Source organism: Pagrus pagrus, assembly GCF_965226575.1.
Source record: "Pagrus pagrus genome assembly, chromosome: 10".
Lineage (NCBI taxonomy): Eukaryota > Metazoa > Chordata > Actinopteri > Spariformes > Sparidae > Pagrus > Pagrus pagrus.
Genome location: NC_140194.1, coordinates 20,101,537 through 20,128,615, shown reverse-complemented (window position 1 = coordinate 20,128,615; position 27,079 = coordinate 20,101,537). Strand labels below are relative to the sequence as shown.

General features: G+C 39.5%; 3 protein-coding genes across 6 annotated transcripts in view; all 3 read left to right on the top strand.

Moving 5' to 3' along the window:
• The first annotated feature begins 72 nt into the window (after positions 1 to 72).
• borcs5 (BLOC-1 related complex subunit 5) lies at positions 73 to 18,502 on the top strand. 3 transcript variants are annotated; one of them, XR_014623339.1, is made up of 5 exons: positions 73 to 620; positions 1,305 to 1,448; positions 2,059 to 2,216; positions 2,869 to 3,172; positions 18,415 to 18,502. XR_014623339.1 is itself a non-coding variant. In XM_084363348.1 (4 exons), the coding sequence occupies exons 1-4, from the start codon at positions 563 to 565 to the stop codon at positions 3,100 to 3,102; spliced, it is 594 nt and encodes a 197-aa protein (XP_084219474.1). In that variant the 5' UTR covers positions 73 to 562; the 3' UTR covers positions 3,103 to 6,250. The 3 variants fall into 3 exon arrangements, 1 of the variants encoding a protein (XP_084219474.1); XR_014623340.1 differs by lacking the exon at positions 18,415 to 18,502 and adding an exon at positions 3,531 to 6,250; XM_084363348.1 differs by lacking the exon at positions 18,415 to 18,502 and having other exon boundaries at positions 2,869 to 6,250.
• Positions 18,437 to 27,079, top strand: part of LOC311263352 (alpha-1,3-mannosyl-glycoprotein 4-beta-N-acetylglucosaminyltransferase C-like) — a 55,636-nt gene continuing 46,993 nt past the window's right edge. The window contains exon 1 of one of the 2 annotated variants that reach the window (XM_084363344.1): positions 18,437 to 18,524. The gene's annotated coding sequence lies outside the window, so the exon portion shown is untranslated. Of the gene's footprint in view, positions 18,525 to 19,879; positions 20,426 to 27,079 lie in introns of those variants that run through there. The other variant, XM_084363346.1, reaches the window with a different exon arrangement.
• On the top strand, positions 20,449 to 22,629 carry LOC311263354 (uncharacterized protein). Its single transcript, XM_084363349.1, has 3 exons — positions 20,449 to 21,573; positions 21,666 to 21,737; positions 21,829 to 22,629. The coding sequence occupies exons 1-3, from the start codon at positions 21,502 to 21,504 to the stop codon at positions 22,072 to 22,074; spliced, it is 390 nt and encodes a 129-aa protein (XP_084219475.1). The 5' UTR covers positions 20,449 to 21,501; the 3' UTR covers positions 22,075 to 22,629.

Genomic DNA, 27,079 nt, shown 5'->3' with positions numbered 1-27,079 from the left:
TGAAGTGTTTGTGCCCGAGTCTAAAGGTGATCAAACAAGCCTTATTAAAACTGACTACAAATACATGTCTGACCTCGGGAGCAGTGGGGGGCGGTAATGTTCTCGTCTGGACAACCCCGTGATCAATATTTACGGAAGTGTTTCCTCATTGAACTCTGTCAGTAGTGACTCATTTCTGCAGTGTCCTGCGTTGATGTTAAAATACATTATCGTTTCTAGCTCTTAGCGCTATCACTTATGTCAACATAGCACTCGGAACCTAACGCTAGCTGACTGATAGCCTGTTAGCTAGTAAACGTCAAACAGCAACGGGTGATACGTGGCTAACTTAGCTAGCTGTTAGTGTAATTGCGAAGCTAACAGCGTTAGCACTCGCTTTCAGTTACCTTCGTATGGACATGGTTGTCTGGTTGTCACGCTGGGTGTGTCTGGAAGTCATATGAAGTGTCTCGGGGATTGTATCTGCTAACGTTATTTAAAGTCTATGGCTGCATTTTCTGGAAGTGTTGACAAAAGCTAACCTCTAGCCAGCTACCTAGCTCGCTAACCGAGCGTTAGCACCATGGGAGCAGAACAGAGCGGAGATGCGGAGCACAAACAGTCCGATTACAGCTCATCGGGTGAGTGAGACTTCCTGCAGTGTTCATTTCTGATTGTATCATTTCATATAGTAACTCAGTGTCATGTTAGCAGTGTTGTGTTACAGAGGTTATCAGTAGTAGAAGAGCCATTATTTTCCAAATCAAGTGGTGGAAGTACTCACTTCCTCCCTGAAGGAGGAGTAGCAATACCACAAAGTAAAAATTAACAGTACAAGCTCTGCACTGAAATTGAAAGTATATAGATATTTACAGTAAAATATGTTTAGGTTTGGGGGCATTATTATTGATGCATAAAGATCAACAACATTTTAAAGTTTTAGCTGGGTTTAAGTGGAGGCTATTTGAACTACTTAATACAGTGTTGGGTCGAGCAGTCTGCAGAGATGCATCATTTTTTTAGATTATCATTATTTTTTATGAAATGTCTTGATCTGTATCTAAGTAAAATAGTCAATAATTCCCTCTGACATGAAGTGAAATTGATGTAGCTATATAATGTTTAAAGTACAATGAGAATTACTCATATTCTTATGCTAGCACAGCACATGAGTAAATGTATTGGTAATGTACTGCACACGTGGCTTGTATTTAGTCAGAGATGTTTATAAAAGTGTTTTTAAGTTGCACGTCCTATGATTGGATGCCTCCATAGTGTCAGCTAAGTACTATCTGATGAGTCTAATAGCACTGTTGTCATTGCAGTGGTGCCTTCTCCAGCCAAGCAGAAGGCAAAGATGGACGATATTGTGGTTGTGACCCAGGGGACCCAGTCGTTGCGAAATATCCACAACGACCCAGATGTCATAAAGCTTCAAGAGATACCCACCTTTCAGCCACTTTTGAAAGGTAACTGATGTGGTTTCAAGTCTTTAAGGGACCTTTAATAAAGACAAATATCAGGTACATCCAGCTAATTGTACATGTATCAAGTATAAAACCACCATCACTGATTTGGGACACCTGACGGAATAGGTGCCATTTCAGTAAAATATAAGATTTATAAAATCTTCCACAGATGATCAAAAAAACAACTGAAAGCAGAAGTCAGAGAAAATATCTGCACACTGCGATCTCTGCACTAAGTGTGGACATATGACAGATAATCTTCTGAGATTTCAATGTTGAATAAGATTTAATGTTTAAGTGCTGACATTTTGTCAGACTAACACCATGTAAATTTACAAATGAACATATTGAGTTTCATCTCATTTTCAACCATTCCCCACCAGTCCATTTTCAAGTTCTGTGCAGTGAAGCTGATGTCACTGCAGCCCATTAGCACTGTGTCTGAAGGTGTATAATGAGCCAAGTTTCCTGTGTAGGCGCACTCCTGAAATAGCAGGATGTCAGATCCTGTGCAAGGCTAATTACAATAATTATCAAGTGCTACGTCGTTGTCAAGTGTTACTCCGCTCCAACATGTCCATGTAAGTCATTTGAGCTTCACTCTCCACAGGAGTGCTGAGTGGCCAGACGTCACCCAGCACTGTGTGTCTGGAAAGGCTGGATGCTGCCCAGGTCCTGCAGCTCTGCATCCGATACCAGGACCACCTACACCAGTGTGCCGAGGCCGTGGCCTTCGACCAGAACGCCCTGGTCAAGAGGATCAAAGAGGTGAGAAGACCATAGTACAGCATGAGACATTTAACACACAGGGTGTTGTTATTTTTCACTCAAGCAACCATATCAAACGTATTGTTCAACAACTGGCATGAGCACCTTTTTGTTTCAACAGCTATCAGCTTTTAGATTGTTTTCTTTTTGCTGGAATGATTAGTCGGTTGACAGAAAATCCATCAACAATTATTTTTACAACCATAAAACTAAATTTCTTTGAGGTTTTGTTTGTTTGGTCAAAATAAGTAGTTTGAAGTCATAGCATCAGCACTGCACATTGTGATCGGCACTTTTGAGATTTTACATATGAAATTAAAATGATTGAATCATTGAAAATAATTATGGATGCGTGATACTGACAACCGATAACGACCTGCTTCTCCTTGCTGATACACAAGTTAACCGACATGCATGTGAAAATAACTTTGTTTTGGCTTATTTAATGAAGGCAGTTGCATCTGGGAAAGGCTATGCCAAAACTTTACACATTGACAACAGACAGTTGGTAATGTCCGATATTTTTATGTTTCAGTCTTAGTGAAGCAGAATTTAATAAATCTTCTAAGCTGTTTTGCTTCTGTTTTACTTTGAGATGATTCAAAAGTCAAACACTTAATCTCTCTTTTCTCTTGTGCCTGTTTCTTTCCAGATGGATTTGTCAGTAGAAACCTTGTTCAGCATAATGCAGGAGCGCCAGAAACGCTACGCAAAGTACGCCGAGCAGATCCAGAAGGTCAACGAGATGTCCATGATCCTGAGACGCATCCAGATGGGCATCGATCAGACCGTGCCGCTGATGGAGCGACTCAACAACATACTGCCTGAGAGCGAGCGCCTGGAGCCCTTCAGCATGAGGCCTGATGGGGATTCCGCCACCAAGTAGCCTCCTTAAAGCCAACAGAGCTGCTTCTTATCCAAGTCCCACCCAGTCCTCTGTCCAGCAGAAAGAGCAGGTCTGTCCAGATGTAGGGATACTAAGTCTTTATAGGAGTATAAAATGTCTTGGTTTTATACTAGAGGTAGAGCTAAGGTGTAAATGAGTGAGGCTGCTCTAATCAGGTCTCCAGGTCGTGATCTGTCCTTTTTATTCTTTTTAGTCGACGCAGAAGTTTGGCTGCACACTCGTGCTCTTAATCAGCGGCAATCATACCTACTCGGCACACACGCATTCACACCTGAGTTTAACCGAAACCTTCTGCTGCTGGCCGCTGAGCAGCTCGAGCGGAGCAGTTGCCAACTTAAAAATTGCTGCGATCAAATGTACCCCAACTGTAGAGGGCCGAGAGATTAATACTTATCCCTTCCCTGCAGGGAATCAAACTGGCAATCTTCCAGCGACAGACCTTCCTTACTAATCCAAAGGCAGGGGAGGAACAAACTATTTTGATTGAGTCAGAATGAACTCCATATGTTCAGAAACTTGTCTGCAGATGTGTTGCAGGACTCGAATGGCTGCGAGCGATATAAAAAGTATCTCAAAATCCTTCCTGCTCCTCTGGAGGTTAGAGCTGCTCCAGAATTGGCAGGTGATTGATTTTGGATCTTGCGCTTCCCATTACAAATATTTGTTGCTTGTGATTATGCCATATGCCTCGCTCACTGCTCGGAGATCCCTTCCACTGTTTGCTTGTTTGCAGATTGACAGCTTTTTCATTTTCTAAACAATATCGGTGTGTCGTTTTTGGATACTATGAGGAAGAGACTGACGGGGAGGATCAAGATGGATTATTGCCTTTGGATTACACAAGGAGCTTGGATGTACTGTACTTTGGAAGTAAAAGGAGAAACTCACTCGTGGACAGAATATTCTCATGAACTTGTGAACTTCAGTTTTGTGATGAGAGAACTTTAATTTATTTGGATCTGTTTGCTTTAGCAGTTTTGTCAAACCTATTTGCATGCAAAAGAGCGATAAAAGTGAAAAAAATAAATTAACCAGAGATACCAGAAGATGTATAGACCATGTTTGCATAGATGGAAAGAAAAGGTCCTATCAAGTTGCCAACTGTGTCACTGCACTGCGGCATTAACTCAGCCTGTCACATTGATAGCCAAACATCACACATACCAAAGATTCGCACGTCCTCACAGCGAATTAAAAGTGGCACTTTAGAAACAGTTGGTCATATCCTGGGTCTCTGTAAGGGAAAGTGATCAAGTAACTTAATTGCTTCATCTGTTGAATATTTGCTTCTGTATTATATGCTCTTTAGGCTTAAATGCTAAAAAAACAAACAAACAAAAAAAACAAACTTGCATCTGGTGGTCTGTGTAGATAGTTTTATTTGTCCAGGTATTGACCGATATGTCTCTGCGATTTCTGCCTCCACCACAAGAATTACATTAATCAACAGTGTCATATTTGGTGTGCGAATCATGGCGAGAGGTGAATTGTCTTCAAGAAACTGAAACAAGTCCAGTTGCCTACCATACAGCACTTAACATTACCCTGACCTGGATGACTGAGAACCTTCATCAACAATTGGTGTCACTTAATCCACAAAACAATCTGTGAGCAATTAAAATATAGACATTTTGTTATAGAAATACTGAGTTGTTAATATACCTTTTCATACTGTGTGAGCACTACATTCAAAATTAAATCCACTTTAATTTTATTTGGTGGCAGCAAAAATCTCAGAGGCGGATACTTTAAAACTTGGGCAAGAACTAAGTGAGTTCTCTTCTAATTTTGCTGAACAAACACTAACGACTGGTCAGTTTTCAGTGTGGCAATAAAAATTAAGAATGCGAAAACATTTTCAGCATGGGCTTGTGTATGTTCACTAGGTGGCGCCAGAGAAAACTTTGCACAGTCTGTAGCTTCCTGACACACATTTTAAGATTAAAAGTCCCAGAGCAGAGAGTATGTGGGTCTGGAGTGCCATGCTGAAGGATACTTGGGCATTAGGGCTGTTCACACACTGGCTGACGGAGGAATCAAACCTTAGAAATATAAAGTTGTCTAACCACCTACTGGGCCAACCTGTTTTCATTTGGATTACCTCTACCATACCTTCAGACAGCGTCATCCTCATCTGAGCATCTGATTTTATTTCATATATAGTTTTTTGAAAAGGCGGTCATTTGGTTTTAGTTATTCTTGGTCACAATAATCCCACCCTCTGCCCCTGATATAAGCGATTCTTTATTCTAGACCAGCAAAGTATAGGTGCCCCTCTCAGACCAGTTCTCCTGACAGTGAACCAGTTCTTTGGCTGTCCAAACGCAAAACACTGGTTCGAGAATAGGCCCTGGCTCCGAAGTAGCACTCAGACCAGCTTGGTCAGTGCTCGATTGCTTTATCACACTCACGTATTCTGAGAAGCCCCTCGTTCCGGTGTGTGTTTTTTGTTTGTGACAACTGTAACATCACAGAAGCCTGGAGGGCGAGTGTATCGCTGGGGGATTACAACATGTATGCATCAAACTCCGAATTATGTGCTAAAGGGTTTTGACCAGAAAGGGCTCACTGCTAATGGAGAGTGGCTCTTCTCTGGGTTCAGTGGTGGATGGTGTTTTCTCCCAGGAGCCAGTGCAGTCTGATTAGAGTGGTTGTGTACGTTGTTGAATTTTTCATCACTTTATACACTTGCTGAACTCAGTTACACCTACAAACGGCTCGTCCTCCGGCTGGCTTGCTTTGAGGTACGGAATTAGCGGAGTTTGTTGACATAAGGGACATAATGCAGAGACAATTTTTTTTTTTTTTTAAGAAGAAGTCCTTTGATATGTTATTGCCTTTCATGTGTAAATTGAAACGAGTGAAAAATGTCTTAAATGGCCTCGGGGGTATTGTTTGAACATTGGAAAAGAAATGGAAATTGTCATTGCATTCTGCGGCGAGGAGGTGTAAAAGTTCCTCCGAGTCTTTGTAATGAAGAAAAGCTCCTGACGCTCAGAGCTGGATATTAACGCCACAAGATGATACAATACGATCTGCCACCAGGATATTCATTCTCTGAAATGAAAGAGAAATCCAATTTCCCCTGTATACTTCTCATTTGAATATAAATCAAAGGCTGGTTTGCTCCCTTTTTCCTTCCTGTTTTGCACACTCAAAATTGGAGACATGAAAGTAAGTCTCGGCTTCTTATCCCTGTCATCTCTTAGGGTGAAACTCAGACCAAGGCTGCTTGTTTGGCTGCGATAAGAGCAGAATTTTCAGTTTCCAGACGACACGTTACCGAAATATGAAAAACATTTTATATAATTATGTTTTAGTTGCATAACTCAAAAGATAAAATGGTAGTTTACAGCCTGTCGGAGGTCATACAAAAAAGATGATTCACAGGCTGCTTGGATCTGTAGCCACAATATTTAATTGATTAGTCAGTTTGATAATCAATTAATTGATATTAATAAAGTCATTATTCAGGCAAAATGTTAAAAAAAATTCCTTATTTCCAGCTTCTGATTTGTGTATATTTGTTATTAAAGCTGAAACTATTATTCATATTGTTCATTAATGAATTATTAATGAATGACCTAAGCAACAGCTTTGATAATCATTTTGAGTTATTTTCCAAGCAAATGACTGATTCCAGCTTCCTTAAAGAGAGGATTTGCTACTGCTTCATTAAACTGAATCTTTGGGGGGTTAAAATGTGAAGTTGGACAAAACATTGATTGCTTACTTAAAAAATAGTTGCTCAGTTGCCACTGAATATGTGACCATGAGCTGAATATCTTTCAATTTTGGACAGTGACATCTTAAACCTTGTTATTTACAAAGTTATTTGAAGGGTTTGGGGAAGTGGTGATTGTGAGAAATTGTTTTTTTTTCCAGACAATTTATTGAAGATGAAAGAGATTGCAGCCCTTCTTGATTGGAAAATGTTTTGAATAATTCTCCACATGGTTCGTGTCCATTCAAACAAACATTTTGTTAACCAATTATCCCTATTATTTGAAAACACCTCCTAAAACCCAAGGGTTTTCTGAAAACCTTGACAGAATTGTAAACGTTCACTGAATCCTTTATTTCTCAGCCTCTGGAGCAGGTAGAAAATTCAAATAAAAACAATTAAGGAGCTTAAGATTTTGGCTTTAGCTGGAAATTATTGCCTGCCTATGCTCTAATGTTCATGAACTAATCACAATGCATTTCTTCAGTCACATGTCTTGAAAGTGACATGATAATAAAATTCGCTCACGTGGCATCAGGCTCAAGAGGGAGGAACACACAAATGTTGCATCTGGTCTAAATAGGTGAAAGGAAGAGGTTGACATTTTGGAAAAATGCACTTGATTGCGTTCTTGCTGAGAGTGTGATCAGAAGATTGATGTCGCTGTCATATTTATATGCAGTCAGTTAGCTTATCATACAGATGGGAAGCAGCAAACCAGCAGAACCTCCAGAAAGTTAGGCTGTGGTTTACGTCATAGACTGATGAGGACTTTTTATGACTTTATTTATTAAAAACCTTGTAAGTGAATATGTTTGTAAAAAATCATAAAAACACAACATTCCGCCACAAAAGTAGATTAAAAACTCTGATGTCGAACTCCTTTAACTCGATTGTTTTTTAATCTCACTACAGTCTGATTCTACATGTACAAATCCCCTCTGAGCAGGTTAAAACCATTCGGCCCAGGACGGTTGTATCAGTGTACTCACTGTGCCGGTGAGTAGCTCTAAGAAAGGCGAGAGGCGTCCCTTAGATGATTGCCTGTATTGACTGTATTGACTTTCATCCTGTAAAATTACCCAGCACTGCTTTTTTATTTGACACTCCGTCACCTCAAGTGATAGATTCCCGGTGGACCCTCCCTCTTGTCTTGAAGCCAAACATTATCCCTCTTACTGGAGACGTGAATTCTACCTCAGACCAGATCTATCAGGGGACATCTAATAAAGCACTTTGTTGCTTCATTGCACAGTCGTTCTCTCAAGGACACTGAGACGCTGCAGCAGATCAGTAGTGTCCTTCCACTGAAATACCACGGCTCTGGTAGTGTTCAGGAGGGCAACAGTACATCATCTGCGTGACTGTTAGTACTTCCAAATAAACAAATTCAGTCAGATGCTGTTTGGTCTCTACGTCACGTATGTGTGTGCAGTGTAATGGGGAATATTTAAGATGTAGTTCAGTGCTTGCTTGAGGACACTTCAACACCTTGGCTGTCTGGGGGGATTAAAAAGTCTCTTTTTATTTAGTTTTCATGCTTTTGTTTTTTAATTCACTCTTACGAAATCAGAGAGGTTCTTTATATTTGCTTGCAACAATATTTACTTATAGGAACGCAAAGAGTCAATAATTTTTTAAACATTAAATAAAGATCATTAAAGATTTAAGTCTTGCAAAATGCTCAAGCTTTAGGCCTCTAATGGGGCTCGTCAGTACTGCTTCTGGGGCGGTCACATAGCTTTGGAAACCTCCTCTGGTTCTGTGTTAACCATTTCTGTCACTTTTAGAAACAGATGGTCCAACTCTCACACCCACTTCACACTGTGATTGGCCAAGTGTCTGGAGGTGAGAGAAAGCCAGATCTTGAACTTTTCTCTCTCGCCATCTTTTTTCACTCGTGACACAAGTATTTCTGTCATTCTGTCAAGTTCAACAGCATGAGTATCTCCCAGAGGAGATCGTGTAAAACATGCGCCCATTTTAAACGATAACGATACCTTCCTGTAATGGCCAGTTTTCTCCCTGCCTTTGAATGTGGCCGTTTGGATCAGGTATAAACACTGCTGATTGGTCGGAGACCATGTCATATGAACTACTTTTACAGTAAAAACCTGGCCCTCAGACTTTAAGAGAACTAATCAATTCCCAGTTATCGTGCTTTGACCAAAACCAGTCTGAATACGCTGGACACACTTTTAATAATACATTACTTTAGAAATGGTCCCATTCAAAGGATTTTTGCTCATTTGCAGGTTGAGACTGTGAGATGTGGTTGACAGATTACTCCTTTGAACCCAGATTCTCTGTAATGAAACAGGAAAAGACACAAAGTTGCACTTGAGATAACCCTTATATCAATCTAAAAAATCATGCATCTAAGCTTTAAGTAAACATTTTAACAACAGTGTGTTGCTTTACCTTTCAGACTGACATTTTGAGCTGTTTACCTCATAGGTGTTTACGCAGTGAAAGGTACAATTATGTACCTCCAGAGCCACCCTGTCATCATGAATTAGGGCGAAAACCGTGTGGGCAGCCGAGTGGAAATCTAAAACTTTAGATGTCAAAACAATTCAGCTTTTGCCAGGATATTTTTGTGGGAATGTAGAGATAATGAGAAATAAACTCCTTTATTAAAAACAAGCCACAAAAACATGTTTATACCTGAAAAAAAAATCAAATCAGGTTGTTGTATTTCCAAAAACCATTGAATTATTTTGCTTTATGTGCCCGCATTTTTCATAGTTGTAGGTGTTCATCTTTTAATTGAACACATAAACCCTCGACTGTACAGCTCCGGTATGTCGGGTTCAGTGTCAAAATGTGTGATTTATGTGCCCTTGAGCATGGCACTTAGCCCCTGCTGCTCCGGCAAAGCGGCCAACAACACATAATGATTGTGGATGAGGGTACTGGCAAATGAATGATGTGTAACACATCCTCCCCCACAGTTAAATTCCCTAGTCATTGGTGTAAATAAGAACATGTTCTGGGCTTGTATGGATGAATAAAATGTTTAACAACGGTAATAAAAAGAAGAAATAAACCCTGGATAAGGACATTTTATGCCAGAGATAACACTGAAATTGTTTGAGAACTTGCCTTTGATCAAACGCGGAGCGGTGACAGACTCAGATGGTGATTCAGTGCCAACGGGGCCGCTGAAATCTGAGTGACAGCATCATGCGTCATCTGAGACAGCCTGTAGCCAAACAAACAGCAGCTCATTACAGCATCAGTCTGAATCGCCTGCTCTGAATGGAAGAGAGGTGACATTGGCTCATAATGTGGGGGTGGGACGTGTGTGTGGAGGGGAGGCGGCAGCGTGGTGCCATAAATTTCTTAATGTCTCTTCACATCTCAGCGGTCACGATGTTGAATCAAAGGTACGTGAACTTTGGATGCACTGGCTATTGCAAATATGAGCCAAGTCAATCCTCAGGAGAGGCTGCAGCAAGCAATCTGTTTGGTTAGATGTGATCCAGACATGCAAGGAATTTCAAAGAAGCAGAACTTTAACATATTTCCAGGCTTTCATCAATCGTTCTATCCTGTTACAGTTGCTTTACTGCACAGGGCAACCACTGTAGGTGTGTGTGGCAATGTAGTGTGTGACACGGGAGGTAAAAAGACACTGACCAGAGGGACGTGTGACAGTGTAGCAGGAACAATAAGTAATCAGAGCTAACCTGCCATTAGCCGTTGCTGTCACACTCAAAGTCTGCTAACGTTCATTACAACCACATTCATGGCCATTTGTTGAAGTTTCTGTGTGGCACCTGTGTTGTAACTGAGCTAGCGGCCCAGAGAGGCTGAGAGGCTCTCAGGTTTGTGAATGCTGTGGGGGACTGTCGGTACATAGCCGTATCCCTGCTGTTTATAGAGGGATCATCAAGGGAAAGAATGCAGTCCAGTGATACAGCCCAAACTGAAAACTAAGACAATGGTTAGCAAAAAAACAACTTTAAGTTCCCATGAAGTCAAAATTGCTGTTTAACAATGGCAAAAAAAGCTATATTTTAGAGTTTGTAACTTCCGCAAAAATCATTGAAAATGTTGATGGAGCATATGTTAATTTTTCATCCACCGCCAGAGGAGTCTGTTGCTAGGAACTGGACCTCACTAATTACTGTACAATAACACAATATTATTCAATGATTAGCGTCAAGGTGGGTCATGTTTTATGGAGAAAATACTTGCTAGTTTTCCCTCGGCTGCACTCGGGCTGCTCCGCCTTGTGCAACTCTGGAAAGATAGCGTTACTTGCTACTGATAAACAGCAGCTTCTCACTGAACACCTCTGAGAATTCCAGCAGAGGCCAGTCGAAGTACAGAGTTGATTTATGAAGTTTCCTGGTAGACAGATACTGTTAGCTTTGTTACTTAAGTAAGTGCTATATTCCTGTTAGATGTAATTAGCTGCCATTAGTTCTGTAAGTGGTCATTGCTTTGACTCTGCATGTCAGCATTGGGCCTAGAAGTTTGAGGATGATTTAAAACAGTACATTTTTATACATTTGGTAAAAATTTCCACCCCATAATACCATTATTGATGTGTCTCATCAGAGTACAGTGATATACCGTAATTTAGCAGTGTAAAAAACACATTTTACTGTGGAGTACCTCTGTAATTAGAAAGCTATTGGGCGGGTATATCGGGTCACTTTTTCACATTTTCCAGGCTTCACTAACCTCACTGAAAAACATACTTTCAGGTTGTTCTTTCAGGTTTAAGTATACCTGAACAAGGGAAGTGGTATGCATAATTGGACCACATCTCAAGTGTACCAACAGTCTACAAGTGCAAGAGGGAACAAACCATTCACACTGCAAAGTGAATTTTAGATGTGACATGATTGCATACAAAGTAAAAAAAAAATAGATGCAAGTCAGTGTGTTTAGACGAGAATCTGCCCAGGGCCACGTCGGCATATTCCAGGAGTTGAGAATGTTTCAACTTGAGCGGAAAATTTGCAGCTACCCCTGGGCATTAAGAATCTACTTTATAAATGTACAGAGTCAAGATGGAAAAGCAGAGACTGGAGGGTTGTGGGAGAAAGAACTGGAGTTCCTTGTGAGTTTGGAGATCATTTAGCGGCTGAGCTGAACACAAACACGAACTTGGTCAGTGCATGAATTTATAGCTTGCTTGTGTAATCCTACAGTTGGTGTTTGTGGGGGAAATACACTGAGGACACAGGTGGTCCAGCGGTCTAATTTGTGTGAATAATGCAAGAAGATTGGATTTGCTTTCATCCTGAGCACATCTTAAAGACATGTGTTCATAACTATTCCAAATGGCCAAGCTTGACAATGGGCCAAACAAAATATAGAGTCATAGAGAAGGACAAGACAGAATGTATCTTACAATTTAGATTAAGATTTATTTTATTACAATTAAAAATATATATATATATATACTGGTACACAAATAACAAGGATAGACAATAATATACAGTGCAGGAAGAGGCAGAAAACACAGGGCTTATTTGAAGCTATCACAAACTTGAAGAAAAGAAAGAAAACGGGTAAACACTTTCAGACATTCTCTCGCTGAAGGCACTCATAGTGTTGCACTGACTTGTAGACACAAAGGATGGTGGAAATAGTTGTGTGAAGGATGAAAAAAGAGCTTGAGAGAGAAGTTCTAACCTTGCCTACTTTCTTACCTCCACACACCTGGCTAATCGTTGTGTAAAGTTTATTAACTTTTGGGATTAAAAGGTGTATTTATCTTTACTCCTGTTTTATTCGACCGGACTGCAGCAGCAATCCGCCGAGGTGACCTCTATTGATGGCTGTTTTATATTGTAATGTTGATTGCTGACTGGAGCTGGAGTGGAAATGTACTTTACTTGAGTGTAACATTACCGAGAGAAGAGGGGAAAAATAACAGAGAGAACCAGAGTCCCTGGTGAGTGCTTGAGGTAGATAAACACTGCTTGAGTAGTCTGACTTACCAGATGTAGACAGCTGGTAGAAAGCCTGTCATTGGGCACCAATTGTCCCATTCCTTTCTCTGTTTGTGTGTACTGTTCCCAAAGTCCCCATTGCAAGGTGAAACATCAACAACAACCTCCAAGCTGGCAACCTACTTGCTTTAATTGGGAAGTTACTTAACACTACCCTGTTTGCTAACGGCACGAACGTAAACAAACTAGCAGCTGTAACCTTTTTATTTTGCAGGGTTTTACTGTGCGAGTAACCCCAATCAATATAAAAGATCGCTTCACTTGTGGTGAATACAACATTAGCAAACCACCACGGCTGATGACGTGAGTGAGGCTCAACTGTTAACAGATGAGGTAATGTTTTAAAGGTTTATTCAAGTTAGGTTTAGTCTTGTTTGCCAAAATATGTGACAACTGTCGTCATCTTTAGACATTTTAATGCAGAATTCCTACATATTACATATTCAAGTAAAGATGCAACACTTGTCGGACACAGTCACTGTGGTTTCAGATATTATGAGATTGTGATTAGCCAAGCACTTAGTTTAGGTCACACTGAGGCCTTTTACACTTTGGAAATATGGTGAAAAAGTCAGCACTTGGTTGCATGTGTTGAAAGGTTGCCTTTTTTTTTTTCTTTTTTTTTTTTCGAATGGCTGCTTTTTCATCCATAATTCATAGAAGAGTACATCGAGGAAACCCAGTGAGACTCGAGCCACGTCCATCACTGCTCTGTTATGTTTGACTTGCTCAGATGAGTGAGTCAAACAAGCCACTGGGAGTTCTGCTCTCTCTCAGCTTAGTGTTTCTTGTTGTAGGACATTTTCATTCACGTCCCCAAGCTCTGATGTTTTTCTTTTTGTTTTCTGCATGTTTCTTCTCTTTTTCTCATATTATTTGTTGCTTTAAATGTGGACAGCATACATCAAATATTCATTATCATCAGTTCTTTACACAAATAGAAAACCCAATAATCCTTTTGTGACTAAAACACTATGATGTCATTACGGTTGTATGAACGTCTATCATATGTAAGTTATGAGTAATACAGTAGGTCTATATGTTTTATAATGAAGTAGTTAAATTGGCCCTCAGTGTGTTGAAATGGTAATGCATCTCAAACAATGGCAGCGAGCACCAAATTGCTCATTATGGCTTCATTTAAGAGGGAACACATGTACTGCCTCACTACGAACAATAACAAGCAGGAGGAATTCATTATTCTCTGTTATTCATATGCAAATGAGAACGTATCCTCTACAACAACGCCCTCCTCTTCAGTCTCCACTTAGCTGGGTGCTCCAGCTTTGTGTATGTGTGTGTGCTTGAGTGTAGAAAAAAAAACATCATCACATCCTATATCAATTATGTTGAGTGGTCTCTCCAAATTGATTACCAGATGAGCGGTTCAGCCAAATGCTTTGTTCCTGAAACCCACTGTGGGCAGATGGGTGGGTGTTTGTCGGTGGAAAGGCTCTGGAGGACCCTCAAGGTTCGATCAGAACAGAACTTAGTGAGCGCATTGGCCTGAAGTGAAATGTCCTCTGTGTTTGGCTGTTTCCTCAACGTGGACAAATACCCAAACCCATCAACAAATCATTATCACCTTCTCCCCAACACCACATTATCTGCAGCCTCTGATTTTCTGTTGCGGTGCTCAGCAGTGTTAATGCCAAACACCACTGAACCGTTATGTGATTTCTGCTACATTTGAAAGTTGACCACAGTGTTTGTGTGTCAAGGAGACTTTCATTGACCGTAACATTTTTAATGCATCCATGCCGGAGACAGCCGTAACCAGAGGCACAATGTTTTCTGGTTGTTCATCTCTCCGTCCCATTCTTGTGAATATGATATCCCAGGAATGCCTTGAGGGAATTTCTTCAAATTTGGCACAAATGTCCACTTGGACTCAGGGATTAACTGATTAGATTTTGTGTTCAAAGGTCAGCGTGACCTCACAAAACACATTCATGACCATAACTCAAGAATTCATAAGCTCATTACAATTTTACAGAACTGTCTAATAGGATAAAATGATGAAGCGTTGACATTTCTTATCCAAAAGTTCAAAGGTCAGCTTTTATGGCCATTATTTAACACCATAACTCAGGAACAGAAGAGGCGATTGTGACCATATTTCACATTAAGTCAGCTAGGCTTATGAATTGGTGATGCCAATCTCGGGGGACCTCCTTGAAACTTTGGTGATTGTCCAGATCTTCTGTGCTGCCTGGTTGGAGATGTTTGTGAAGCATCCATGTTTGGGAATTTGTAGCTTTTTTGCAGCAGCATCTGTTTTTGAAGCGGTTTTATTATTACTTTTATTATTACTTTCTTACCTTTATTATATTCTATCTTAAAAAATAAACAACTATATAACTATGACTCATTTTTAGAGATTTAAGACTTCAGTAGGAATGATTGAGCTTGAATGCCACAGACCTGGTAACAAAGTCGGAAAGTAATGAGACAGACAAATGCATTGATGTCTTCACATAGCATCTGTTGACTATAAGAGAAATATGGAATATTGCCAGCATTGCCCTTTAAATTCCTTTTCATAATACAGTAAGTGTTCATTATTACTTTCTCTCTCTGAAATGTACAAATAAATACATCATTTTGATCACAGAAATGTCTGAAAATATGATTTGATTTCACTTAGATGGAATCAGTAGTGTAATCGGCATCTCTCACATTCTCTCTCCGTTTTGTCACTTACCGGCAGTATTTTTTGAGTCTCGGCTCATTGCAACCTGCACTGATCCAGAAACATAACTTCTGGATGTGTGGGAGTTTTACGTATAGCTGACATTTTAGAAAATGTTTCCTGCCTTACAGACAGCCACTTGCTTCTATTTCTTTCCAATTGACATGAAAGTCTAGAGTCAAGTGAGCCAGTAGAGATAACACAATGACAACACCATCAAATACACTGCCCTTGCACAGTGCAGTGATGATGTTTCAATGTGTAGGCTGATTTGAACCACATAATACAACATAATTATACCACATCACGTAATTATAACAACACAACAGCAGAAGTTCACACCCATTGCTGATTTCAACACCATACAAAAATGAATGGAAACCAATGGCTGCTGGAAGGAAGTCTGAAAACATCACCCTGCCTGATGAAATGGTGAACATTAATGTTAAAACTATGCAGTTTTGTAGTAGAAGGGCAAACACATACTCAGATACAAAGGGAACAATAAAAATTGCACTATCATGCATAAAGGCAGTCTATGATGCGACAGTATGGGACATTGTGAGCCTAAATTCTTCAGCAGACAGTTTGGGTTTGTCATCTTTTCATTTTATGAGGAAAGCCTCAAATAAATGACTCACTCAACAAAGAGACAGTGGCATTATGGTGAGAAAACATCATATTTTTCTATTTGATTAAAGTTATTACACAAGAGTCAAGTATGACTGGAGTGTCAGATGCTCTGGACATGCACCAAGCTGGATGCTCCACAAGCATTATGAAGTATCTTTAAAGCTGCAATGCAGCCTTGTCTTCTATTCATTTACTGTTCCTAGTCGGGGTTACAGAGTAAATGGACGCTGCTCTGTGGGTAAGAAAGAAGCTGGTTTGTTAGGTTTGGAGGTTAAGTCACACAGGTAGGAATTAATGTAATCAGAGCTGAGGTTAAAATTGGGTCAGGTCAGGTGTGATGTGAGAGGTTGTTAAATTTACATATAGTTCTGGTGTGTTAGGTCCAGCATACAAAACCGGGTCATCAGAGAAACTGACATTATTTTTGTTGGTCATGTGACTTGATCATGTTTTTCCCAGTAGGCTTTTCTGTCACAGTATGCTGGAGCCCATTCAAGCATGCATTAAGCCAGACTGAGTGCAACATGCAAACTGCACCAAGACATCAACAAGCTTAAAACACAGGTGTTTTCTTGCTGCAGGGCCAATGTACTAACCACAAGGCTGCTGTTCCTGTGTTATAATAATGTGACACTTTATTGATATCTGTTTGACTCAAGGTCAGAGTGAAGGGTGAGCAACAAAATGGTGCTGCCGGTGCTGGGAGCAAGTGATTTGCTCAAAGACACATCAGAAGGCTTGAACTCTCTCTCTCCCTTTTATTTTCACAGACTGTATACTGTAAATTAATGCAGGGGTTCTGCACTTGTGTTCTTCAGTCATTTTTAATCCTCATGCTCAAAGTGGCTAAAGAAGCAAGGGTGCAATTGCCACTGGAGAATCATGGAGACATGTCCTCCTGAACTTTCAAAATCCTGTTGATTTTCTTACTGTAGTTTGTCTGAACATTGTCCTCATTTATGGTCCCTTTACGTATGAAAAAAGATACACTTTCAAATGATATAACTCTCACTGCTCACATATTCCATGCGTCTTTCACGTTGGCCCAGATCTTAAGCAATGCAACCACTAGAAGGCGCCACTAAGAATCCAATCGGTCTCAGCTGTTCTGTAGTAACTGCTTGTGTCTCTGTGCCTGGGCGAAGTAGACACTTAGAGCATAAAAGAAACTTTACTGTCCAGCCACTGTGGTCCTGAGAGGGTTTGATAAACAATCTCGTCAATCTGATCCGTCTGAGGTCTGCTTGTGAGAAAGTACAAGATGCACAGTCAAGCCCTGAGTGCAAGTTTTCCAATCTTTTTCATGGGGGAGAAAGTATCGAATGCTGAGCTGAAATCAACAAACAGCTGAATCATAGGTCAAGGTATGTGAAGACTGAGGAGAGGGCAGTGGATATGGCATCTTCTGTGGATCTGTTGGTTGACTGTTGAGGTCTACGCTGGCAGGGATGTTATAATTGATGTGCTGTAGAGCCAGTTTCTCAAAGCACTTCATCAGCATGGGGATGAGAGCCACAGGGCAGTAGTCGTTAAGACTAGACACTGCAGACTTTTAAGGAACAGGGACGACGGTGGTTGTCTTGAAGCTGATGGGAACATTTTCCTGTTTTTCGTTCATGGCCAGAGACGCCTTTGACATATACTCAATTGAAAATAGTACAGTGACAATATATTTAATTTTTTACCTCATTTTAATAGTTTTTTATAAATATATGCTTATTCACCCTCTCCTCCAGTTGCGTTGGTGCAAACTGGGGAAATCTTTGGTCTGAACAGAACTTTTAACTGCGTCGGGCTCGATTTGGGTTCTGACATAAAAAACTGAACGCCTGCCGAGTTTGGGTCAGGCCCTGTTATTTTCTTTTGGTAAAAAAAGGAAGCCGAGCTGCACTTTAGTCCCATCGCTAGTCTAAAGTCTTCTTCAACACAGCATGATGTTCATTTTGTAAATTAATGTCCCATCCCACCCAAATATGTTCACTTCTGGCTCCAAAACCAAGATGGCAATGGCCGTGATGCCAAACTCGAGGCTTCAAAATGGTAGTCCACAAACCAGTGGGTGATGTCATGGTGGCTCCATCCACTATTTATTATACAGTCTATGGTTCTCTACAAAGGAAACTCAAAATGTTTTTAAGAAGGTCTACAACACTTAGCAGTATTTGTATTTTTTGTTAGATGTGTTTGACTTTGTATCCTGTATAAATGCATTAGATATCTATTAAAGATTTTTTAAATCCATTGCTGAATAATTTATCTGGTTTCAGAATATCTGACCTGGAGAATCAGCCGAGAGGGAGTTCTGGCCAGTCCTCCAAGGAGCGGCTCACGTCTTGTCCACGATGCAGCCTTTCATCCTGTTCCACCGGGTTAAAATGTGAGTAGCAGTTCACTGAATATTTAGTCACACTGGGAGCTCTTGCAACCCTTCAAATGATCGGTTATGAAATATTCAGACCTCATCTCTGTGGGGACAGGGCAGGAACACAGCAGGAGCTTGGACAGCTGATTGGGTGACAGTTTCCCTTTAGCTCACTGGAACTCTGCCTTCACCTTTTACAGTGACAAAGCTGACATTAATGGATACCCTTCATGCCTTTTTAAGCATGTAATTATGGTGCGGGCAGTTAGAAAATACAGCAATTAGCAGTTTATAGAGGGGAGCATTGTAACTGAGTGAACTGTCATCCATTACCTTATCAAAAATGAATAACATGGAAATTGTTTGGAGCTTGAAATTGCAGGCCTCTGTAAAAAGCGACTACTGGGGATTAAGCATTTCAAAAAGGTAAATAAAGTACACAGAGTACCATCTTTGCCAGCTGGTAAGCAGATCTTAGATGCGCAGAGCTGCTAAGACATCAAATTAATGTTATTGATCTATAATTAAACATACGAACAGCAGTTTAATTGACCACATTTTAAGAAGAGTGTAAAAGTGTAAATACAAAGTAGGTTCTTTTAAATGTGCTTAACCTGCTTAAGCCCCCGTAGCAAGAGTACTTGACTTGAGAGTTAATATACAGTATAGACATCGTTAACAGCCTTGAAACTAAATTTTTTTATACAGTCGGAGCCTTTGCAAAAAGATCAAATCATAAAAAACCTGCTCAGAATAATCATAGCTAAACCAGTGATTCCCAAACTTTTGGCTTTAAAGAGTGATGTTATTCCCTGTTTTTCTATATTCAGTTTCATTTTTAGTTTTGAGGAGCCTTGAGTATTAAAATTATTCATTAAATCACAAGGGAGCAAAGCAAAGATTGGAGAAAAACATGAAAATTAAATATATATTCTCTGCCAATTTTTGTTCTGCTTTCCCATCCTGGTAAATTCTTCGCGAACCCTCAGACTTGTCTTGTGACTCTAGTGTAAACAAAGCCACCAGCAGATTGATTCCTTTTTTTCAACAGAATCAAAAAATGGCACGTGTTCACTCAAGCATTTGCAGCTCATCTTTGGAAACACCAAGGCAATACAGAGACATCTAAATCTCTTCTTTTTTCCTCCTCTTTCTCCTCATTTATACTCATGGGTGGGAAGTACAAAATACTTTGCTACTGTACTTAAGTAGATTTTTCAGGTATTTGTACTTGAGTATTAATTTACTTCTGACAACTTTTTTTACTTTTACTCCCTATATTTTAACACACATAGCTGTGCTTTCTACTCCTTCTATTTTCAAAACATGCTCTTTTATTAATTTCCATTATTTTATTTTGGGTTATTGCACACCACCTTCCCAAGGTCATAAGACTGATTTCAACCTATCAGTGCATATCACATACGGCAGACGTAAAAAGACGTCAAAGACGTAACAAGACAGAAGCATACAGAAAGGGAGACTGCCATGTTAGTTTCTTGTATCTGCAGAGACCCTGCTGCCCTCTGCCTGGATTTCCTTATTTCCTCAGTTTTTGATTTACCAACCCAAAATGTCGGTATTTCACATCCTTGGAGTGAGACTTAACAGTCACTGAGTTTAATAGTGTTAGAATTATATTAACATGACAACGGCTTCACACTTTTTACTTTTATACTGTGAGTACATTTCAGAGCCTGTACTTTATTACTTTTACTTGAGTAAAGAAGTTGAATCAGTCCTTCAACTTGTACCAGTCTGTTTTTTCTCAAGTATCTGTACTTCTACTTGAGTAAAGAATGTGTGGACTTTGGCTTCAAACTCTCAATTTTGTTCTTCTCCTTTAATTATTAACAGTGACTCATAAATGCTGCCAGGCAATCAGTAAACAGCAGATAGAATAAACATAACAGCAGGTAAGAAACCCTTGAACACTCAAACCCTATGGAGAAACTATATTTTTAAGCTGTCAGCTGTTCGCACAGTGTGCCTGCAATATTTATATAAAAAAAGAAATTAAAAGATTAATTTAAAATATCTTTACGTTTATTACAAGTTCATATTTCATGTAAATATATAATTAAATATCAGCATAATGAGTCCCACAGGCGAAGTAGTGGGAAGTTAATGACGCCATCCAATCTGTTGCATTTATTTTAGGGTGTGAAAAATGCCTACATAGTGTGGGCAGAAAACAAAGAGGGAATGATTTTTCTTAAAGGCCTTTTAAGACATGGAAATATGTAACATTAGAGTGGTTTTGTCAGACACTTTGTGGGTGTTTTTTTACATTAATGTTCTTTTCAGTGTCAGTCAAACATCAGGACATTAATGGAAAGAGCCACAGTGCTTTATTAAATGAACTTTAGTCCCTCTTGTAATTCCTCATTTGCTCTCATGCAGTACAGTATGTAAAGTGTTTTGCCGGATATTCATTTATTCATCCACGCGGTGACAGTCAGTCAGATTATCACCGGGTTTTTTTTACGGGTCATCTGAGGTGTTTTTTAACATCTTCTGCCCCAGTTGCATCATTAGGGGGAAACTAGGTTTTACAGACGGATCTGGTACGAAAAGAATCTCCTCAGCAACCTGAAATGGGCTCTTTTACTGTGTTTCTCTGTATATTAAACTGATTTTGTGCATAAGAGAGTATGATGGTCAATAAATGTACGTATCACAGTGATCTTATGTAGAAAGCAGTGATAGACGTGTTTCCAGTGGGGGTTTTAGAGGCTGTTCATTTTTATAGGAGATTTAAGGTGGTTTATAGTTGTCAGTGCAAAATGTGCCAATATGAGATTCAATCCAGTGACAAGATTAAATGTTGGCAATGCATGTTTCTGGAAACAAAGGATATGTTGCAACTTTATGTTTCTTAAGGTTCAATTCTCAGTTTTATCTTGTTACAGCTCTATGCTTATGATCTGGTTAGATTTACGCATTTGAAAAGGAGGAAGCCACTGTGTTAGATCCCAGATTGAAATCTAAAATGGACAGGGATGAAATCTGGGACAGGGTCAGGGCATCAGCAGTGGCAGCAAACACAGTGGCAGTTGAGAAGGTATTTGAATTTGACAATGCCTTTAGCACATTTCTGTTGTGAGGCCTGCTCTTCTTGCTCTGTGGTTCTTGCACTGTAAATTTCTTCTCAAGCTGTCAGAGCCAAGAGAGACACAGGGGCAGGCAGAAGAAGAGGATGAAGAAGAAGGAGAAGAAGAGGACTACGTAAGTTTGTTGTGATGAATGATGATAGATGGCAGGGATTATTACACTATTTAATTTAAAACTAAACCTTGTGGTTATGTCATAATTTCAGACGCCACCTGTAAAGCAGAAAAAGAGGACAGCCCTAGAGGAACTTTTCAAAGAAGAGGACAGCAAGCTGCTTTCCACGCAGCAGCAGCCCCCTGTCTCCACAGCCCAGAGAGTGGATCAAGAAATCCAGCTTTATAGAAGCCTTCCTCCCATTCCAACCAAAGACAGTGCCAGACTCTGGTGGTGGAAGAAGAGTGACACATTGCCAGTGTTGTCAGCTCTAGCTGAGAAGTGTCTCTGTGTCTAAGCGTCCTCCACCCCTTCTGAAAGGGTGTTCTCCACTGCTGGAGACACCCTAAGTCCAGAAAGATCTCGTATCCTTCCTGAGTGGGCAAACATGATCATTTTTCTGCACAAAAATTGTTAATTTGCCAAAGTTGATAGTTGTGGTCTTATCTTTACAGAAGACTTCTTTGTATTTTTTATGTCAGTTGAATTTTGTTTCACGTTGAATGCAAATGAGCAATGTTAATATTCCAAAAGGCACAAGCTCCTCCTTGACTGTTTTCAGTCTGGGTTTTTAGTTTTTATGGCACATAATGGCAGTTGGGCTTGAAAAGCCAAACATTTATTTTTTTGTCTGGACCAGTTAATGTGAAAATTGACAATTTCCCAATCCTAAGGCACTCTTGATAATCTTTCAAGGCACACACTAGTGTGCCATGGCATACTGGTTGAGAAACACTGCCCTAGGCTATGGGTCCCTGGACTTTACTTTGAGAAGTAGTTCACCTACTTTTAGGTTTAGTTGCTACACATAACTTGTGTATACTCTGTGCTGTGTCTTCTGATCAGATATTAAAGCGAGTTAATACAAACAACGAACAACAAATTTGTACTTATTCCCTCACCCAATGAGAATCGATAAGAGAATCGATAAGGAATCAGATCGATAAGCAATATTGATAATGGAATCGGAGTCGTTAAATTCTTATCAGTTCCCATCCCTTCCGTTCACAGTCTCATTCATTCATTTATCCACCCATTCATTCAGTCACAGTGAGTTTGTTAAAAGGCAGATATGTTAAAATACCTACTGTTGCATTGTCTGCAGACACCATTCATCCTCCTCCTCTGCAGTGATGCTGAGCTGTGTCATCTTGTTCACCTCCATGATGCCGCGTTCTTGTTTACAATTATTTGCCAGTCTTTTAGAATACACTGCTTTTTTTACATTCTCAGTATGAAATATTAAAGCTCATTATTCTCTATTCAGAAGCAGCCATTTGCTGCCAATTATACTCCCCCCCGAGTGACATAATCCATCATCGTTTACACACTGTTTCCGAGTGTTTTCATAATCGGCAACACCTTTTGTTCCCTGTCAGTCACCTGTTAGCCACATGAACAACTCTTCCAGGAAATAGTGCCTCAAAAATGTTGCTTTAAAAACTCAGCCGTCACATCCTCGTTGTTTTATTTAAGCGGTCTAAGTATCTAATAAAACTCAGTTTTGGGAAATGTAAACTCAGACACAGCAAAAGAAAACTGATGTAAAAGCGTTTTAAGTGGCTGTTGCTCCAGACAGATTTGTTTTTAGTGTTTCGAGGGCTAACACACCGTTGTCTGAATTCTAATTCTGCACCCCAAAATCAAACCAAACACCCTCCACAAAAGCAACCAACTCCATTGTCACAACAATAAATAACCGAGACAGATGAATAATTATGGCGAGGGGGATCAATTCCAATTCAAAGTTTCTGACAAGCTAATGGATGGAGTTCAAGTTGGGCTGTGGAGGTGATGTAAAGTGCTGCCGGCCGCCGGAGATGAAGGAAAATTCTCAGCGCTGCGGCTATGATCCACTACATTCTCTCTGTGATTGGAAATCTGATGATGTATGGAGGGAGATGAGGGAAAGTATTGACTTTTTTTTTGCCTCGCACAATCATCGCTCTCATTGCATACCTCAAGGTCCCGTATTAATCATTCATTGCATCAGGAATTAATGCTATTTTCAGAGGTGGAAGAAGTAGTCAAAGCCTTTACTTAACCAATACCACACTGTAAAAATGCTCCGTTACAAATAAAATACCTCCATTTAAAGTCCTACTCGAGTAAAAGTACCTAAGTATAATCTGCTAAATGTACTTAAAGTATGAAAAAAGCATGTACAGAAACTGGCCTCTGTAATTGATGTATTATTTTGTTACTTTAGTGGATTGTGAATACTGATGCAACAATGTGCAAGCAGTAAATTCACTCTTGTAGTCGGTCAAGGCTGAGCTGGTTTTAACTGCTTTGTAGTTTAGACATTGGCTCTCACTGGTGGTCGACCCCTTTCAAAGATCACAAGATTAATCTGACGGGTGGTGAGATGATTTATGAGATCAAACTGAAGAAAAAAAATAATATCTAACACACAAACCTATGTTTATTTTTTGGAAGATAGTCTATTTTGTGCTTTTTTTATGAGGTGTAGGAAAGTTTTACATCTTTAAGAGTTATTTTAATGAAATAACCTGAGACAGATGGCAAATTTCTCTTTGACGAAGCCGCGTAAAATTCATAGACATCAGAAACTTGACAGACACTGTATTTCAGTAAGAGGTCACAAGACAAAAATATGTGTCAGTCACTAGTTTAATCTTTAACAATGCGTTGTGTGTGTGATATGCGTACTTATCATTTACACTGGGGACACTGGGGTCATGTCTGCACCACTTTTTGAAATGTCCAGTTTTGTCCCCATCACTTTTTGAAAGCATTATTTGTGAAAAATGTTCTGAAAAATATTTTGCACCAAGAAATGTTGAATAACCAAAGAGAACACTTTGCTCTAGACCAGCACCTGCTGTTGAAACTGGCTGCTGCTGATTCTGGTGCAAAGTTGGAACAACAATTGACAATTTGAACCCAGGACCTAACATTTATAGTACACTATAATCTAAGGTTAAGCAACAGCTTACAGCATGTGCAGGAAAACTGTTATTGTTCATTAGATAATAGATGTGAAAGCATATTGTAAAATCAGAATGCAATGTATTACATTCTGATTTTAGATGGACTGATTAGCTAGTTAGCTGTAGCTAGTTTGAATAGCCATCTGCACCTCATTTGTCCAATTTTATGGAACGATGGCGTAGTTTCTTCCGTCTCCTCCCCTTTTCCTCTTGGACATCATGCAGTTTGGGTTGATGTAAATTAAGCTACTTCATTTTTTAAAAATGTTTAGTGAGTTATTGTACTTGTCTATGATTGATTATCCCACAGCAGCCCCTCATGAGGAGATTGACTGCTGTGGTTTTTAATTACACAGAATGTTTAATTAAGCATGTGGATTTAGAGCAAAAAAGAAAATAAATTAGTTTATAATTTTAAAATAAATATTGATAAATACACAAGTAATGAAATACCTAATCCAGTTAAATTGTTTTCACATAGCAATATTTAAACCTCTGCTTTGAATGAGTCATCATTGGTTAAACTAAAGAAGTTCGTATCATTGAAACAACAACACAGTTTAACTTGACGACCAAAGGTAAGGTTGGTTTACTATCTTGTAGCTGACATTGTTAATGTCATACCTTCAGTTTTCTTTTTTGTTTTTAGGATAGTGATATTTGGTTGTGTTGTTGTAGCTGTAGCTGTAGATGTGATGCAAATGGATGACTGTTATTTGTGCAGTCAGTGTTGTTGTATATTTTTTCATCTGACCCCTTATATCCCCACCACTTCTAGAACAAAGTGACACCCTTGGCTATATGCTGAAGTCTATGTAGTAGTCATGCTATAATAGTAGCATGAAATGGAAATACTAAAGTACAGAATTGTTCTTACAGCTCATGAAAAAAAGCTTCAAAAAGCTACTTTCCATCACTGGCTGTTTTTAAATATGAAAAGAAAGAGAGTTTACTGGGAAGAACTTTCTTTGGAAAAGAGGTTTTAAAGCTCTAAAATCCCCTCAGTGATGACATGAATCAGACGAAAACATTACAACAAGATTAGCCTTTGTCACTTGTGTGTTTGTAACTGTGGCTGTTACTCATTCTCTATCTGGCTGCAAGGTTTACCATGCACCAAGTTGTCATAACTTTGTTTGGCAGCTAAATATGATAAGATCTTCTCTTTAATGCGTTCCAGATGGAGGAAGTAGTCATTTGCATCCGTTATCAGCGAGACAAGATGAGCCTGGCTCGAGAAAATTCAATCTCTTTCTTTCTCCCCACTCTCCCCCCTGTTCCTGTATTTGTGATGGTCTAAAGTGTCATATATCGACCTCAAATGCTCTCAGAGCAACTTGAACTTTTAAAACAGTTAATTAAGACTTGTTCTGACACATTCAGCGTTGATTTTTCAGGCAGGAAATCCATATTCATATTTGACAGAGAAGAAGGTCATGCAGCGCAACGCCAAGAGACCAGTCACCCGTAGATGTCTTTGAGCAGGACTTTGCATCGCCTCATCAATTTTTAATTGATTTATTCATCTATTCATGAATTAGCTTAGCTTGTCTCCAAAGCACACATGAATATCTAAAGTACACACCAGGCCCCTGATGTGTAATTGCATTCCCTTGTTGTATCAATAGTCAGCTGACTGTCGCTCATCATCATGGCTGCTAATGGTTCCAGCTTGTTTGCAACTTAGAGAAGCTGACAAGGAACTTTTGCCTTTAATGAAGTCGCTCCCAGGAGCAGATTGTTGAAATTAGAATTAACAGCTATGTTCCCAAGACAAAATACTGCAAATAATGTCTTTAATCAGGCGCGTGGAGAATATCAAGGCATTGACAGGTCTGCTGGGCACTGAAGCCTGTTTTCTATTTGACTGGACTGAACATTGACAGTGGCTCTCGGCTCCCGATAAAATCACCATATTGACTCTAGCTGCATTACTTACAGTGATGTTAGTTCTTGCAGCACTGCCTAAATAACAGTAATTATTTATGGCTTAACTTAGCCTAAAATGTAATATAAGTAATTTTCTTTACTAATGAGGACAACGCACATTAAACAACATTTCCATAATGTGCCACGTATTAGCCAGCTGGCTAATTTTCAACTCCAGTCCTTTGGCAAAATGTTCCAAAACCAATGAACACTTGACAGTAATACAGCGCTCAAAACACTTATATATAAAGATAACATCCACCATTCAGTAAACAGTATGTAGCCATGTCGAGCACAGTGTTGTAAAGATATTGTGTTTAAATATTACTTTGGTAAAAGTGGAAGTCTATCATATGAATTGTACTTGAGTAAAAGTCTTAGTGTCTGATATGAACTTAAAGTTAGTATCAAAAGTAATTT

What these genes read in the sequence shown, in the direction of transcription:
- borcs5 (XM_084363348.1), top strand. Translation starts at nt 563, where the DNA reads ATGGGAGCAGAACAGAGCGGAGATGCGGAGCACAAACAGTCCGATTAC. An exon ending in GTCCGATTACAGCTCATCGG is followed by an intron (nt 621 to 1,304) that starts GTGAGTGAGACT and finishes TTGTCATTGCAG; the next exon opens with TGGTGCCTTCTCCAGCCAAG. An exon ending in TGGTCAAGAGGATCAAAGAG is followed by an intron (nt 2,217 to 2,868) that starts GTGAGAAGACCA and finishes GTTTCTTTCCAG; the next exon opens with ATGGATTTGTCAGTAGAAAC.
- LOC311263354 (XM_084363349.1), top strand. Translation starts at nt 21,502, where the DNA reads ATGGACAGGGATGAAATCTGGGACAGGGTCAGGGCATCAGCAGTGGCA. An exon ending in ACACAGTGGCAGTTGAGAAG is followed by an intron (nt 21,574 to 21,665) that starts GTATTTGAATTT and finishes TTTCTTCTCAAG; the next exon opens with CTGTCAGAGCCAAGAGAGAC. An exon ending in AAGGAGAAGAAGAGGACTAC is followed by an intron (nt 21,738 to 21,828) that starts GTAAGTTTGTTG and finishes TCATAATTTCAG; the next exon opens with ACGCCACCTGTAAAGCAGAA.